We start from the raw sequence: 17824 nt of genomic DNA, 5'->3' as shown, positions 1-17824 counted from the left end.
TAATAATATATTTAATACTGTTGGTACTCTTAGTACTGTTTTGAGGCATCCTATAAAAGCACTAAATCTAAATTCTTTTGTGTGCCATTATTAGTCCTATTTGCAGATGCTGTCAGGTTTTTCCCCACTCAGTTGGGGTGATGCTCATTCATAGTTTCTATGGCTCAGGCTGATGCTTTCCATTCAGCTTAGATAAATTGCTGTCCTAGCGTTCCACGAGTGCCATTTCCTATAAGACATTATTTCTATAAATTACTTTTCATCTGTCAGGTTTTGTGTTCCCGTTTGGAATTGGTCAAGAGACATAACTGTATTTTTTGTTGGTACAGTTTCACAAAAAGAACCAGAAATCGTAGGAGGCAGAGCTGGAGGATGGGGGCTGACACATGCTCAAAGAGAACTAAGACAACTGTGGCACATATTTCTGTAATTTCAAAACTGCTTGTTCTGTGTCATCATTTCCATGGAAATTTTAAAATCACAAGCCTTATTATGACAAAATAAAACCCCAACAGTTTACCGATGGAATTATCAGGGCTTTTTCTCAGCCAGAACTCACCAAAACTCAGTTCCGGCACCTCTCAGGTGGACCCCATTGCCATTCTAAGAGAACAAGGGAGGTGTTCGTGGTGAGTTCTGGCACCTCTTTTTCTAGAAAAATAGCACTGGGCACTATGGAAGTCCATTAGCCACATCATTCAAATATTGTAGAGCAGACCATAAAAATGAGTGTGCCTAATGTGCAGTAAATCATGCAGAGAAGACAACTTGATTTAAAATACAAAATAAAAAATCAGAGCCCCTAATACTTGAGAAATGTTTCACATTCCTAGGCACCAGATATTATAGGTGCCAGCCCTGTGAAGGGACAAAAAGGTTAGTGTTCTCAGGCACTACCATCAAATGTTTTGAGTGCTCAGGGATTTACCTACATAAGGAGACATTGAGAACTCTGTGTTATTGGAAGAACTAACATCACCAAATTCCACACACATGAGCTCTAGCCATTTCACCTGTACACTTGTATATACTGTCTGCCTCACAATATTCAACTGTATTGTCCCTCAGCATTTTAAAGTTGGCTCTTTTTTTATCTGACACACTGTCTTTGTTTCTGTATTTTAACGTTATATTAGTGTTTTAATACTGTTCGTGGTGTTAGCCACCGTAGGGATCTCAGCAACCAGAAGGAAAAAAGGGACATAAATATTTTAAATGAGTAAATATCTGTTTACGACTATAGGTCGAGCCCTTAATTAAAACCTTTTTTGGCAGCCGTCTGTGAGTTCACAAAAAATCATTATCAGTACCTGTTGTTTCGCAGCATTAGAGTCGGTCAGACAACGATGGTGATATCTCAGAATTTAATATCCTCTTTTACTTTGGGTGCCTCTGCTATTTCGAAAGGAAACAAAATGTTTTGCCAGCTAAGAAACGTAATTCTTTCTTGCAGATGCTGTCTCAGGAGTTGAACAGAGAAAAAGCAGGTAGGTCGCTCATTGTTATTATATATAGTTCACATTGTCACACTAAACTATAGTCAATTGTTTGTTGTGAATGCAGAGATTGCTCCCACTTTGCTCTTCCCCCTGCACAAAGAGGAGCAACAAACCACGATCCCTGGTTTAGCATCACATCTGATATAACACTAAACAAGGGATTGTTGCTCCCAGACATGACAGGAAAGGAGCAAAATGGGAGCCGTCAAAGTAATAATAATAATAATAATTTATTTGTACCCCAACCTTCTGGCTGGGCCTCCCCAGCCACTCTGGGCGGCTTCCAACAAAGATTAAAAATACATTAAAATGTCAAACATTAAAAGCTTCCCTAAACAGAGCTGCCTTCAGATGTCTTCTAAATCTCAGGTAGTTTTTTATCTCTTTGACATCTGATGGGAGGGCATTCCACAGGGCGGGCGCCACTACCGAGAAGACCCTCTGCCTGGTTTCCTATAGCTTTGCTTCTCACAGTGAGGGAACTGCCAGAAGACCCTCGGCGCTGGACCTCAGTGTCCGGGCAGAACGACGGGGGTGGTAACTCATGATGAACCATTCTACTGCTCATGAATTATTTCCATGTACTTTTTTAGGAGGGAATATAGGAGTGCATGGTAAAAGAGTGGGTACCAGGCATTTTGAAGTGGCTTGCCATCTGTGCATGGGTGCAACTGCTGCAGTTCTGGACAGACTTGTTCTGGTTTATATTTTAGATTTTATTTATTACCAACCCCAACCCCCCACATTTCTTTCAGCCGAGGGTTGGGGAGCTTTTAATGCCTGCTTCGAAACAGTACAAGCTCCCTAAATTTATTTTTGGCTCACATTAAAAATCTGAGATGGAGAAGATGCATGTTGGCAAATACAGAATGTCTCAAAAACATCACCATGAGAAGATGAGAAGGCATTACAAGCATTTTGTCAGGGACTGGCAGGGCTCTGAGGAGTGTGTGGTGGAGGCAGGGATGTTCAAGCTGATCCAGCGGAAGGAATCAGTGATTGGTGGAGTTTTGTGCCTCTCACGAGGCAGGAGCCAGGGCTGGAGGAAAGGGAAGCGTCCCAGAAGGTGGAGACAAAGAAGTAGACAGTTCCTGGGAGAATCAGGCCAGTAGAATCCCCGCCACCCCTTTCCCCACTGTCTCCCAGGACCAGGAAGGACCTGAAGAGGCAGGCACAATGGCACCTTCCATGTGGGTGAAGTCACAGGTTTGCTTGAGTGTGCCTTTCAGACACGGGAACTTATGTTTGGGTGGAGGCATGGTTACACTGTTGCTCCAACTGTCCAGCTCAGAGCGCAAGCCTGGGAAGGGAATAGCAGCTGCTTAGTTGCCAGAAGTGTGTTTGTGTGTTTAGTGCATCTTAGAAGCTACTGTAAGTTTGTGCTTTGTCAATAAAGAATTAAACTACTGGCCCTTTGTCCTCCTTGAGCTGGGCGTTCTCAGAACACATTTTTAGGAATGGTGAATTTTGCTGCAAATTTCATACCTAATCTTTATGCTCCCCAGTCAGCCTATGAGCCTTACTGGAAAACTGTGAATGTTTTTGCACTGATTTTCTTTTTTAAAAGCTGAAGCAGTTAATCAAAGCAGGTCATGTATTAAACTACTGTGTTTGGAACATAACATAAACCAGATTGTCAATGGATAACTCCAAAAAGAGAATGGGAGCAGTGATATTTGGAGAAGTACAGTGGTTCTTGGAAACCAATGGCATATGCTTGAAGACTTCCTCATAAAAAGAGCGTTGATGTGCACAGACAGAAAGGGAAGCTCTGGCCTTGGTCAGTGGCTGTAAAATGCTCAGTCTGTCCATCTGTAGAAGGCCAGTAGAAGGCAGAAACTGAGCACAGGGCCCTAGCAGCATATTGTTCAGCAAGTGCTGGTACCTGTCTCTCCCAGGATTCAGACATTATTTTCTTTTTCCAGCCTCTGCTGCAAGACTTGAACTATTGAATATTAGACAAGAAAATGTTCTGGTAGTAGCGGGCACGTTATCCAGGGCATTTAACAGTACTGACAGATAAAATAAAGATGAGGAGTTTACCACAATTCTTGTCAGAAAAGCAAAGCTGCTGTCAGTGTGTCAGAAGAAAATGTGCAAAGAATTTGCAGTTGTCACATCATGGTGCAGCAAGCAACAAAATGTCACCACAGACTGGAGAGGTCATTACATACCTGCCCTGTATTTTCAGTTTTAAAAGGCGCAGGTCCATAGCTTGAGAGTTGTCCTGGATCTGTTACTGTTGCTTGAGGCACAGGTCACTTCAGTGGAACGTTGTGCCTCCAACCAGCTTTGGCTAATGGCTCAGACACTTCTCTACCTATAGACAGAGGTAACTTGGATTCAGCGGTCTGCGCTCTAGTAACCTCTAGGTTATATTGCTGCAATGTGGGGTTGCTTTTGAATGCGATTCAGAAAGTGCATCTGGTACAGAATGCAGTAGCCAGATTGCTGGCAGGAATTAGGCAGTTCTGACCAAATGGCACCCGTTCTGGCACAATTACCCTGGTTGCCATTATGTTTCTGAGCCCAGTTCGGAGTGATGGTTTTAACCTTTAAATCCTTATATGGCTCAGAACCCCCAATGCCTAACTGACCATCTCTCCCTCCAAGGTCAGTGGGTATGGCTTGGAAAAGATTAGGATGCATATAAGACAGGACAGAAATAAGCAAGCAAGCAAACAAACAAACCTCACACACAGTCACGAGAATTGCAGCTTTCAAAGCCTAATGGTGCGTGCATGGTGCTTGGAACAGTTTCTGTGTTAAACATAAAAAACCCCTTAAAAGTAAAGCTAATATTCTAAAAATAATGCTAATTCAAGTTTAAAAGAACAGCTGACTTTTAACCATACAAGTGGATTTTGTCTGGGTAACTAGCTTGAACCAGCTAGCTTAAACCCTGTGGTTTTGCATAGCTCAAATTGTCATGAGCCAGCACACCTTTTGTTCAAAAATTATATTATTCACCTATTCGAAGAACAACTATAACTAAGGTATCAGCAGATGAGGGAACCCCTTTTATTTATTTATTTTGCAGCCAGTGTCAAGAGCTGGTGTGTGTATATGCTGACAAAGATGCTGATTTAGCACACTGGACCTGGAAAATTGAGGTCTTAATTGGCAGTTCTCTTGTTGAGCCACTTTTACTGTCATGTCAACAAAATGCTACTGTTGTTAATCAAAAAGCATAGTTTTCTCCGTAAATGTCCCAACTGTTATTTTTGTGCACATTAACTTTTATCTACTATATGTTATGAGTCTGTCTTTTGAATGCCAGGTTGGTACTTGGAGAGGGGAAAATATGCTTATATTATTCTGAAGCAAGACCTGCTTGGATTTAGTCATGAGCTATTTTCTCTGGTTGTTTCTTGAATTATCTACACCATTTGCAGGGTTGGCTTTTGTGATTTGCTCTCTTGGATTTTTTTATTTTTTTTTAAGTAATGCATCTATAACTTTTTGTGACTTGGTTTTCATACTGAATAGATCTTGGACACTCTGATGGATGACTCTTCTGCTTCTTCTGCTTGATCTTTCCATGCTTTTTTTTTTTTGGTAAAGTTTCTTATTTTATGTTATAATGTATCTAAAACAGAGAAAACAATTATAACAGCAGACAAAAAATAAAAGATGAAAAACAAAATTATAAAATAAGCATGTGGAATGAGTAGTTGCACATGAGTTAAAAAAACAAAGTACAAGTAAAGACTATCAACTTTAGCAGTTCATCAAGTATAGTTCCAGATTTGTCAGGCTTGTGACAAGGGCTTTTTTTCCAGCTGGAACTCACCAGAACTCAGTTCTGGCACTTCTCAGGTGGGCACCATTGCCATTATAAGAGAACAAGGGAGGCATTCATGGTGAGTTTAGGTACCTCATTTTCTAGAAAAATAGCATTGCTTGTGACGAATGTTGTCTTGAAAATGATGGTTCCGCTGTGTATGTCATAAAGGAATGCCAAATCATATAAAAAGTGCCTGGAGTTTTTAGTTCCTGTTGAAATCTCATGCAGAATTTTCTCCATTATAGTTATATTCCAGAGTAAGAGGTTCTAAGCATCCAATGTAAGATTTGGGGCTTATTATTGTGTTTATTTTCCCGTTTTTAATGCTACAGCTTGTGTCCTGCTAGCCAATGTTCCTTTTACATTGTACCTGTTGCATTATGGAACTGTGCCTGTTTGATCAACATACTGCCAATGTTGCACTAAATTTCATTCACACTCGTGGGTGTGGTGTGACACAACTGTGGGCACCGTTGGACATATCACCACTCTTTATGTGCACAAATGCTTTTGCACCCTGCATGATTTGCTCATTAAAATGACAGGAAAGAACTGTAGGCCAGAACATTGCCGCCCCATATTTCATCACATGAAAACCGCAGGAAGATTACAGCACAAAACCCATGATGTGTTTTTCCAGGTTAATGGGGTTCCATGGGGATATCTTTCTTGAAGCAATTCACATGGAAATGAGCTCTAAATTCCACTAGATTTCCAGAAGCGGCTTCTCACATCATGTGAAAGATCACATAAAACACAGGAGTGCTCAGCTAAGGAGACGTCAGGAAAACTGAATGAAACACAGTCAGAATGCAGCCTGAATGTGTTGCACAAAGCAGCTTTCTATCTCAGAAGAGGCCTCCCCTCACATTCTCACACAAGATGGAATGTTTCTTCCCAGAACATGTCTGTTTGTGATGACACAAGCAAAATCCATTTGAACAAAGAGGGTGTGCTCCCCCCCCAACTTTTGTTTTACTCGTGTGCAAAACCTAAGCAGGTTTAATCAATTAATGGATAAAAACAGCCTTGCCCTCTCCGCCTTCGTTCTGTGACATTATCAAGGCTAACAGTCCAGTCAGAACAAGAGGTTGCCTGCATAGTTCGCACTGACCCTCAGTTCTTTCCAAACCACCCCCCCAGACATTCCATTTTATGGAAGGGGGAAATGCTTCTCTTTGTATGGCTGGCCCGTTTCATTTGCATTTCCTTTAACTTAAAAAAAATAAATAAACCGATATGCTTGGCACGCTATTTCCTGTGCTGTCCAAAAGACCTTCCAGTATGTTTATCAGAATACTTAAAATGTTTTCTAAGAAAAGCTGCAGCTGCATACAGCCATTCCAATTCCTCAGGGGAACCTTTTATGGTATACTAGGAATTGACAGAAATGTGATTACGCACCAGAAATGGATTTTATTTCAATACAGAGTCCCAATAACGTTGCCTATAACTGTATCATAAAGTAATTAGCCAGTGTTCTAATGCGTGTGTATGGCTTGTGAGTAATATTCTGTGCATTTAATGATTACATATGTTATGAAAAAGGCAGAAATGATGCTCAGAGGGGGGATAATCAGCTCAGTCTTTAATGCAGGTAGGAAATGCTTCAATGTGGCCTTTGCATTCCTCCCCAGTCAATTTCATCTAACAGGTGATCAGCACTGGAAAGTTGCTTCTCTCAGAGGCCCTCGCTAGCAGCCATGTTTCTGAGGCAGCTGTAATTTTCCCTTCTGTTCAGACATTCTATTGGAGGGGAAGATGTCTGCCATTAAATGGGAGTAAGGGAGTTCTGATCAGTTCCCCCCACCCCCCACCGCAAAACTGTGGTGAATGCAAAAGAGAAGTAGTTCACCATATGTTATCCTTATAGACTGCAAAATTAGGCTGAACACACTGAAACTTAAGCCCAGCCTTGCTGTGAGCTCTGCTACATACAAAAATACAAAATCTTGAAAACACATAACAAAATTTTTCACAAATACATTCTTTTGGACTTCCCTCAGCTCTTCTGCAAATCCTCCGTTTTAAACCTTCTTCCGCATTTCTTAAGTTAATATTGCCTTTTATTAAAAACCTCCTCCCTCTTATTCCCGTTTTTACAATATTTCTATTATTATTTTTCACAGAGCCTCTTGTAAACCCATAAACGTTATTTGTTCATCACATATACTTTTCAAATAGTCTACAAATTTACTTTACAAATTAGACTTCCGGAGGCGGCGCGTTCGGTAATGGCGGTCCTCTTCAGTTGCTGAAGGGGAAGCTCCGCGGAAATGGGTCGTCCGCTACGGCGAAGCGGAGACCCACATCGGAAAACCATAGGCAGAGTGAGCCTGTGGCCGTGGGACTCGGCGGGCACCAAAAGCGCCCCCCGAAACACAGAAGGGACCCCGTAAGGGGCCTCGGAACGTGGACGGGAGCGCGGTGCTGTGAGTCGATCGCTCTTTCCGTGTGAGCGAAGCCGCATAGCTGCTGCCGAAGAGCGCTGCCTTTTTTCCTGGACTATTGGATTGAAACTGCAACCCGTGAGTAAAGGGGACTAAAATAACCTAAATTAATCCTTTAAAATTTGGTCAAAGCGGGAGATGTAACCAGGAAGTCCGTCTCCCTATTTTGCGGAAGATTTAAAGCAATGACCCTTTCTCTGAAGCCTTTGAGACAAGTTTAAATTTCCTATTAACTCGGTGCATGAGCTGAACTGTCGCGTGGATTTGGGATCTATCCTATTTTTTCTTCTTTTTTTCTTCTTTCTGGATTTTGGATATTGATTTTTTCCTCTCCCTGTGGATTTACAAATTTGGCAAGGGAACCCAGGTACTTGACTGCCTGAATATTGAAGCTGTCAGTTTGCGGACTTTACTATGTTTCACTGAATTGCTACATCTGAGCTCCTGGACTAGTTATTTGGATACATTGTTTTATTGGCACTTTTCCTGAAACAGTGTGTAAACAAGGACTTTCTCTGCTATTAAAAGAAGGCTGGAAGGTTATCTCTTTTTCTTTTAAATAAATCTGGTGGGACTTTGTCTGACTTTAGGGAAACTTATTAAATTTAGGAATAAATTTTTTGGAAACTCTTTTGTTTTAACTCCCTCTACTGGACTGGATTATAATCGCTTGGGACTGGTGTTTTTTCCCTTTTCTGCCGTAACTTTTTGTTTGTTCTCTGGGCTGGTAGTTTCCCATGGGAAGATAAACAACTTGACCTTGACATACAGACAGGACTGGAATGAGTGGCACTGGGAAAACAAGAGCTGCTAAAGCGAAAGCAAAACAACTTTCACAACTTTCTCAAACAACATTGACTTCCCAGTTGCGTCGATCATCAGTTCCCACGGTTTTGGGAACACAAGAAATAGAAACTGAATTGACTCCACTAGAAGGCATGGCATCTGGAGGAAATGAATCAGTATTAGAAAAAATCTTTGAGAAATTGGAATCTTTAGATAAAAAAGTGGATGCACAATCGGCTAAGATTGACCAAAATACTGCCAGCCTAAATAAACTGACTGAACAATCTAACCTGCATGCACAATCAATTGGTAAGCTTTTTGAAGCAACCACAGAGAATCGTAAGTTGGCTGAGGAGGCCAACCAGAAAGTGGATGCAGTAAAAAAGGAGGTTACACCTTTGCAAAAACAGGTGGGTGAACATCAGGCCTACCTGTCTATGGTTGAACTACGCTCTAGGGAGAATAATTTGAGGCTTAGATCAATTGCAGAATCTGAGCAGGGGAACTTGATGGACTATTTGACTAAAGAATTTTCTAAGTTCTGGAATTTGGAGGAAGATAAAGACTTTAAAATTGTTAGTGCCTTTAGACTTGGAAGAGTATTGAAGAAAGACAGACCCAGAGACTGCTTGATCACTTTGAGATCAAAGGAGGAAAGGGAAAGAATACTAGGCTTACACTACGGAAAGTCACTTGTAATTCAGGACAAGAGAGCTGAAATCTACAAAGATATCCCTAAACAACTTCTGGATCTTAGAACCACCTATACGGAACTAACAAAATTGTTGAGAAGCAACTCAATTCTTTTTAGGTGGGAATTTCCTCAAGGATTATCCTTCACATTTAGAGGGAAAAAAGTGAAAATTAAGACACCGGAAGATAAAGATAAATTTTTACACGACTACGGAGAAGACCTTCTGAAAGGGATTACGGGGCCTGAGGCCTGGCCACCACCACCGCCTGGACCTACACCTTTGGGATCTGACGACCAGAAAGAAAAGCCCCCATCTACCGAATAACAGATTTTTCCAGGATGTCTCTGCAACTTCTTAGTTGGAATATTAATGGCGTAAATTCTCCGGAAAAAAGGAGAAGAGTATTTCATATATTAAAGAAAGAACAATTGGACATTATTTGCTTGCAAGAAACACATGTGACTAGGCTCCATAGAAAGGTGTTAATTAATAAAAGATTAGGCCAAGAATTTATTTCATCGGACAGAGTTAAAAAAAGAGGAGTGGTGATTTACGTAAAGGAGAGCCTATCACCAAAATTCCTTTTTAAAGATGAGCAAGGAAGAATTTTGGCAATTGAAATACAAACTCAAGGCGAAAAGTTTTTGATATTGGGAATATACGCACCTAATGAAGGGAAATCGGAATTTTTTAAGAAGTTGCATGAGATGATGCTGGACTATCTGGACTATAGCAACATCATTATGATGGGAGACATGAATGGGGTGGTGTCTACAAATATGGATAAATCACAAAGTCAAAACATTTCAAAAGATGGCAGACTACCCAAAACTTTTTTTGAATTGACTGACAATATGGACTTGATTGACATCTGGAGAACAAAAAACCCACTAGGTAAAGAAGGAACTTTTTTTTCTGAAGCCCAATTGTCGTGGACAAGAATTGACCAAATCTGGATAACTAGAGGTCTGGCACCTAAGATCAGAAAAGTGGAAATCTGCCCAAAGACTTGCTCCGACCACAATGCAGTAAAGATGGATATGAGACTAATTACAACCGGCTCCTTTAGATGGAGGATGAATGACAACCTGTTCAGAGATCAAGAGATTATTAAAAAGGCCCAGAAAACTTTAAAGGACTATTTCGAAATAAACTTGAATACTACTGTTGAAAAAAGAGTAATCTGGGACGCAAGTAAAGCTGTTATGAGGGGGTTTCTGATACAACAGAATACTATTAAGAAAAGAGCACAGAATGAGAAAAAGGATAAGATCTTGGAGAAAATTAAGGATTGTGAGAAAAAGTTAAGATCGAAACCGAAGTCACAGGAAATTCTGAGAGAAATTAAGCTTTTTCAAGCACAATATTCCAAATTGGTAAATCAGGAAGTGGAGTGGAAAATTAAGTTAATGAAGCAAAGATCATTTGAATCGGCAAATAAATGTGGGAAACTGCTAGCATGGCAGTTGAAAAAGAGACAAAAACTAAACACAGTGACTAATTTAGAGATGGAAGGGAGAAATATACAGAATCCTGTGGAGATTAGAAAGTGTTTCCAGAGATACTTTAAGCAACTTTACACCCAAGGGCCACAAGATGAGACAGAGATAGATAAATTTCTGGGAAGGAACGGACTACCAAAATTGTCTCAAGAGAACAGGACAATCTTGAACTACAAAATAACACAACAAGAGATTGAAGGTGCCATTCAGAATATGCAATTGGGCAAATCTCCAGGGCCAGATGGGCTTACCTCCAAATATTATAAGATACTGAAAGATTATTTGACGCAGCCGTTAATGGAGGTTTGCAACGAGATTATGGAGGGGAAGAGGGCACCGGAATCGTGGAAAGAAGCTTTCATCACATTGATACCTAAATCAGAAACTGAAAAGACACAACTTAAGAACTACCGTCCCATCTCTCTCCTGAATGTGGATTATAAAATTTTTGCTGACATTTTGGCAGGTAGGTTTAAAAAAGTTTTAAAGGAAGTAATTCATAAGGACCAGGCTGGTTTTCTCCCAGGTAGACATTTGTTTGATAACACTAGGAATATTATTGATATTTTGGAACTTTTACAAACAAATGTTAATACAAAAGCTGTGTTGATTTTTATAGATGCGGAGAAGGCCTTTGATAATATTTCCTGGAAGTTTATGAGGAAAAATCTTGAAGGGATGGGAGTGGGACGGGGGTTTGAAAATGGTATAGAGGCAATATATTCAGAACAAAAAGCTAAATTGATAGTTAACAATGTGGTGACAGAAGAGTTCAAGATAGAGAAAGGAACACGACAAGGTTGCCCCATATCCCCTTTGTTATTTATTTCGGTCCTGGAGGTGCTCTTAAATATGATCAGAGGGGACCGGTTGGTTGAAGGGATTCAGGTCGGAGATAAACAGTACAAATTGAAAGCTTTTGCAGATGATTTGGTTTTGACATTGCAGAAGCCAGAATCTAGTACGAAAAGAGCTTTAGAATTGATACATGAGTTTGGTCGGATGGCAGGATTTAAATTAAACAAGCAAAAGACAAAGGTTTTGGAAAAAAATTTGACAACTGAGGAAGTAGAAAGATTTCAGAAAGAGACAGATTTAACAGTTGTTAAGAAGGTAAAATACCTAGGGGTAAATATGACTGCTAAAAATTTGAATTTATTTAAGGACAACTATGAAAAGTGCTGGACAGAAATTAAAAAGGACTTAGAAAGTTGGTCAAGATTAAAACTTTCCTTGTTGGGCCGAATTGCTGCGATAAAGATGAATGTATTGCCAAGAATGTTGTTTCTGTTTCAGACCCTACAGATTGTGGACAGAGTGGAATGTTTTACAAAGTGGCAGAGAGATATTTCTAAATTTGTCTGGCAGGGCAAAAAGCCCCGAATAAAATTTAAAATTTTAACGGATGCAAAGGAAAGAGGGGGGTTTGCCCTGCCGGACTTAAGGTTATATTACGAAGCTGCAGCTCTCTGCTGGATGAAAGATTGGATACTTTTAGAGAATACGGACGTCCTGGATCTGGAAGGGTTTAATAATGCTTTTGGATGGCATGCATACTTGTGGTATGACAAGGTAAAAATTCATAAGGCTTTCAAGAGCCATATTGTCAGGAAGGCCGTGTTTAAGGTTTGGGTAAAATACAAAGATTTATTAGAAAAGACCCCAAGGTGGCTGTCACCTATGGAAGCCAAGGCCCCGAAAAGACTCAATATGGAGGCCAATTGGCCGAAATATTGGGAAATACTAGAGAAGGAAGGAGATACTTGGAGATTGCAGAGTTTTGAGAAATTAAAGGAGAAAGTGCAAAATTGGTTACATTATGCTCAGATTAGAGAGGTCTTTAAGCTAGATAAGAAAATAGGTTTCCAGGTGGAAAAATCGAAATTAGAAACTGAACTGTTAGAACCAAAAACTAAGGTACTTTCAAAAATGTATAACTTGTTGCTGAAATGGAATACGCAGGATGAAACTGTCAAATCAGCTATGATAAAATGGGCACAGGACATTGGATATAACATTATGTTTGCTGACTGGGAAAAGTTATGGACCACCGGGGCGAGGTTTACGGCATGTAATGCCTTGAAAGAAAATATTATGAAAATGATATACAGGTGGTACATGACCCCAGTCAAGCTGGCAAAAATATATCATCTGCCTGATAATAAATGTTGGAAATGTAAGGAAACTGAAGGAACATTCTTTCACCTCTGGTGGACGTGCCCAAGGATCAAGGCCTTCTGGGAAGTGATTTATAATGAGTTAAAAAAGGTATTTAAGTATACCTTCCTTAAGAAACCAGAGGCCTTCCTTCTGGGCATCGTGGGCCAAGGGGTGTTAAAGAAAGATCAAACCTTTTTTATGTACGCAACAACAGCAGCAAGAATACTTATTGCAAAGTACTGGAAGACCCAAGATTTACCCACACTGGAAGAATGGCAGATGCAACTGATGGAATACATGGAGCTGGCTGAAATGACTGGCAGGATTCGAGACCTGGGAGAAGAGATGGTGGAAGAGGACTGGAAAAAATTTAAGGACTATCTACAAAAACATTATAAGCTGTATGAATGTTAGGACAATGCACGATTGAATGAAATATGGCTTCAGTGATCTTATTGTAAGACATATGAAAATAGATGAAAAGGAAGTAATTGGGAGTGACACTATTGGAAATTTAAATAATAAGAATGAAAATAAGGCAATAAATTGCTGTATGTAATGATAAGACTGAGAACGCAGGGAAGGGAGATGTGAGGAAGTCTGAAGATTATGAAACTACGATTGGTGAATAATACTTATCTTAATCTATATCTTTTGTTTTTTTTCTATTTCTTCGTTTTCTCTTTGTCAATTTTACTTTATATTCTTGTATGTTATATGGTGATGGTAATTTGTATGTTTGGTGTTTCTCAAAAAAATAAAAAATTCCAACAAATTTACTCCAGTCTTCAGTGAATCTGTGGTCTCGTAGGTTTCGGATCTTTCCTGTTAATTTATCAAGTTCTGCATATTCCATTAACTTCATTCTCCATTCTTCCATCGACGGTAATTCTTCTTGCTTCCATTTTTGGGCTAGAAGTATTCTTGCTGCTGTTAATGCGTATAAAAAAAGCTTATAATCTTTTCTATTTATTTCGTTTCCTACCATTCCTAACAAAAATGCCTCTGGTTTCTTAACAAATGTATATTTCAACATTTTTTTCAATTCATTATATATCATTTCCCAGAAGCCTTTCACCTTCTTACATTCCCACCGCATATGATAGAAAGTCCCTTCTTTTTCTTTACATTTCCAACACACAACTGGTTCTTACATGTTCACCTTCCCCAGATCCTAACGTGAGAAGTTTTTGCTTCCCACTACAGTATAAATTCCTGACTGTGGTCTCATTTGCTTTCACTTGTGATCCTCTACGATGTATCCCAAATACCACAAGAACCAGCTTTCAAATTAATTAATTTACTTACTTACTTACTTACTTATTTACCTGCCCTTTACCATGAAGTCAAAGAGCTGGTTACAACAATATAAAATCCCAGGGGCTGCTCATTCCATTTGCCAACACCACCTACCCGCCAACTCTTTTGCCAGTGCCCTCCCCCCGCACTTAAACAACCCCCTCCCTTCACACCGCCCCTTCACCTATCCTCTCACTACTCACCCCAAATCCCACCTTCTTTTAAAGGAGGAGGGAGGTGCTTCATGGAGCAGTATTCTGAAGCCCCTCTGTTAACTCTTGCTGCAGCCATTCTTAACAGTTGCGGGGGGGGGACTTCCCAGAGCGGCTTGCTAAACCACTCTGTGAAGCACCTCCCCCTCCATTAAACAAAAAAGTTCGCTTCTTGTTTACCTGCCTTGCATTTGTGATGCTGGAGTTGGCGTGGCCACCTATTGGCCGCCACACAAGCTGCAGCGTGATGACAGCCTTACATGTTTATGTATATAGGCAGACAATTATAAAAGCAGGTAAAATAGTTACAATGAAAGGAACAAGTAAAGCCATCCCATTCAAAACAGAACAATATAAATTCAGCAAAAGACATGGGTCCCACAAAACAGAATATCTTAACTGTAAAAGGCCAGGGTTAAGAGAAGTGTCTTCAGCATACAGCAAAAGCTATACAAGGCTAGATGCACCACTGGGCGGAGAGTTCCACTGTTTATGGACTGCCTAACAATATGAATCGAACGTGTGCAAGTTGGGAAGTAATGTACATGCTCATAAGATGGAATGTGAGTTAATTCTGAAGTATCCACCGCACTTTCACTGCGAACAATTGTGCTGACAAGCCTTACAGGACGAACTCTTTCCTTGTGAAGTTGTTGTTGAACGACAAAATACATAAGCATATTTTTGCGTCTCAAGGAAAGGGAGTAAGGTTTCTTTTCCCTTGCCGACAAAATGATAAAGCCAGATGAAGTGCTAACAGCTTGCCAGTTTCAGCACTAAGTCTGAAACACTAAACATAACAGCATGCGGCATATTTGCTGATTCACAGTAATGATGAGTTTAGCAGAGCATCAAGAGGCTGGCAGCGGAGGTGGTGGTGCACTGCAGTAATATAACAAAGTCCCTAAGTGACCTGGGCCATTGCAGTGCAGGCTCTAACATGCTCTTGAAGCATTATAAGCAAGTGTGGCCTAATGGCTTGTCTGATCCTCCTGCAGGCTAAACTCCAATGAACTTTGGGGATGATTTTAAAGAGAGAGGCTTGAGAAGTCTCCATCCTATTAATCCACAACTGTTCCCTGAATCCTCTGAAAAACTGTCACTGGGGGCCACTCACATCTATTACACAGTCGCAATCTCCAAGCTAGGTCCTGTGGGACAAATTAAATGAGATTTTAAATGCCCATATGCATTTAACCTGCCTGTTTTTTGCCCCTCTATGTAGCAAACCTGGAGGGAGGGCTATTTAGAAATGGGGCCGTGCAGTTCAGGGACTGGGAATTTAACCCTTTATTTCCTCTGCATGGCATTCCTGATGAGTGACCAGACTGTGGAGGCATTGGTAGCTCAGCAAAGCCACCATGACAGCAACAGGCAATTGGGATTGCTCTGCTGGAGTGTTTGTTATTATGCAAATTTCACCCCCAAATAATAAAAACAGAATGGGCAGAAGGTTGTACTTTTGAAGTTTTAACCAGGATATTATTTCTTCTGAAATATCTGCCCATTTATTTCCATGGAGTTTTCTGCTTCTGTGCCCCATCATAATTGGATATCCATGGAAACCCTGCACAGTGTCTTGGAAATCCTTGGTGATGGGCATCAAATGGGGATGAAAACCACTGTTTGATTTCATTTGGATATGCTTTTAGGTGTGTGATTGCTTGTGTGTCGCCATTCGTAATCTCTTGACTAGAATGTGCAATAGCTTGTGCACTGAACTGCTATTATTTTTCTATCTCTCTCTCTTACACACACACACACACACACACACACACGTGTGTGTGATGGAAAGTAAATTAGGCAGAAGGTGGGCTGGGGATAATTACATCAAAAGAACTACCACATCTACATCAGAAATGTGCCAGATTATGACAATTATGTCCATTCATTTATACGATGTGGTTGCTAGTCTTAAGTAGCTGTGATTAGCTTACTTCAATGTATTAAGATGTGTGTTGTATAAAATATTTTATTGCAAGCCACCTGGATAATGTGTATAAATCTAAACAGTAAATAAATATGAGCTCTATCTAGAGTAGCCTGCTTGTACTATAAATCCATGTACAGTTACTTATATTTATTAAGCATTCAGCAGAAGGCAGAGACTAATTAGCAATCAGGGCTGTCAAAGCACAACTGAAACGCAACATTAGAGAGAGGCTGGCCATGCATACCAAATGTAAGGCGCAGAAATGAAGCTTATCCCTGGTGATAGAGGGAGAAGGGAAGGGAAGGTTTCTGTACAAAGCTGGCATGTACATGTACAATACGGGTCTTATAGAGGAGGGCTTTTAAATAACTGTTTGATTTCTATTTTGTGGTGTCAGCTTTGAGAAGTGAGACTACAGGGAAGAGAGGCTATTCCAAGCATTTATATATGCTATAATAATTTTCAGGGGGTGGGTCAATGTCTTGTAACTACAAGTTGTTGGCTTGTCTGTTTGCAGACTTAACATGACCTGGGAAAAAGTGACACGTGGGGTGTTCAGCATCTTTATATCTTGGATGAAGGAACTGAGGGGATTCCCCTCAGATTTGGAACTGAGGGGATGCTCATCAAATTTGCAGTGGACACCCAACTGGAAAGGCAAGCCAGTGTCATTGAAGACAAAATGAATTTCAATAGGGACAAATGTCAGGTTCTACACTTGGCAGGAAGAACCAGCTGCACAAATATAGGGCAGGGACGACGACACATGTCTTGCCAGTAGTATGTGTGAAAAGGATCTCGGTATGGGCCTTGCCAGGGGGGTGCAGATGCTCCCCCAGTCAAGTAAAACAAAATAAATACTTAACTAACTGACCAGTCACGGCAGTTCTGTCCCCCAACAAAAATCCTGGCTACGCTCATGGATCTCAGAGTCCTAGGAGACCACAGGCTTAACATTAGTCAACACGGTGATGCAGCAGCAAAAAAATATATAATTCTATTCTAGGCTGCATCAACAGAAGTCTTGTGTCCTGTTCAAGGGAAGTCATAGTACTGTTCTATTCTGCCATAGCCAGATCACACCTGGAGTACTGTGTCCAGTTCTGAGCGCCACAATTTAAGAAGGATATTGACAAACTGGAATGTGTGCAGATGAGGGCGACTAAGATGATCAAGGGTCTGGAAACCAAACCTTATGAGGAATGGTTGAAGGAGCTGGGTATGTTTAACATGGAAATGAGGAGACTGAGAGGAGATATGATAGCCATATTTAAATATCTCGAGGGCTGTCACATGGAAGATGGAGTGAACTTCTTTTCTCCTGCTCCAGAGGATTCAAGTTACAAGAAAGGAGATTCCGACTAAACATCAGAAAGAACTTTCTGACAGTAAGAGCTGTTAGACAGTGGAATGGACTGTGTTGCACTTCTTTATTATCGTACTAAAGGTCTCCTTGCTAGCTTCCCAGCATTGTTCCATTATTCTCAGTAACTCTTGAATA

The 17824-nt window shown here is 40.5% G+C and overlaps 1 protein-coding gene across 1 annotated transcript in view; it reads left to right on the top strand.

Moving 5' to 3' along the window:
- The window catches only part of STARD13 (StAR related lipid transfer domain containing 13), a 247400-nt gene that overhangs the window by 66847 nt on the left and 162729 nt on the right, over positions 1-17824 (top strand). The window contains exon 3 of the mRNA XM_081004067.1: positions 1454-1487. Coding sequence (XP_080860193.1) covers positions 1454-1487 — 34 coding nt within the window. The remainder of the gene's footprint in view (positions 1-1453; positions 1488-17824) is intronic.

The sequence above is a fragment of the Podarcis pityusensis genome, assembly GCF_964106645.2.
Source record: "Podarcis pityusensis genome assembly, chromosome: 4".
NCBI classification, from domain to species: domain Eukaryota; kingdom Metazoa; phylum Chordata; class Lepidosauria; order Squamata; family Lacertidae; genus Podarcis; species Podarcis pityusensis.
The sequence above is the reverse complement of the archived record's forward strand: the minus strand, read 5'-3'. Positions and strand labels throughout refer to the sequence as shown.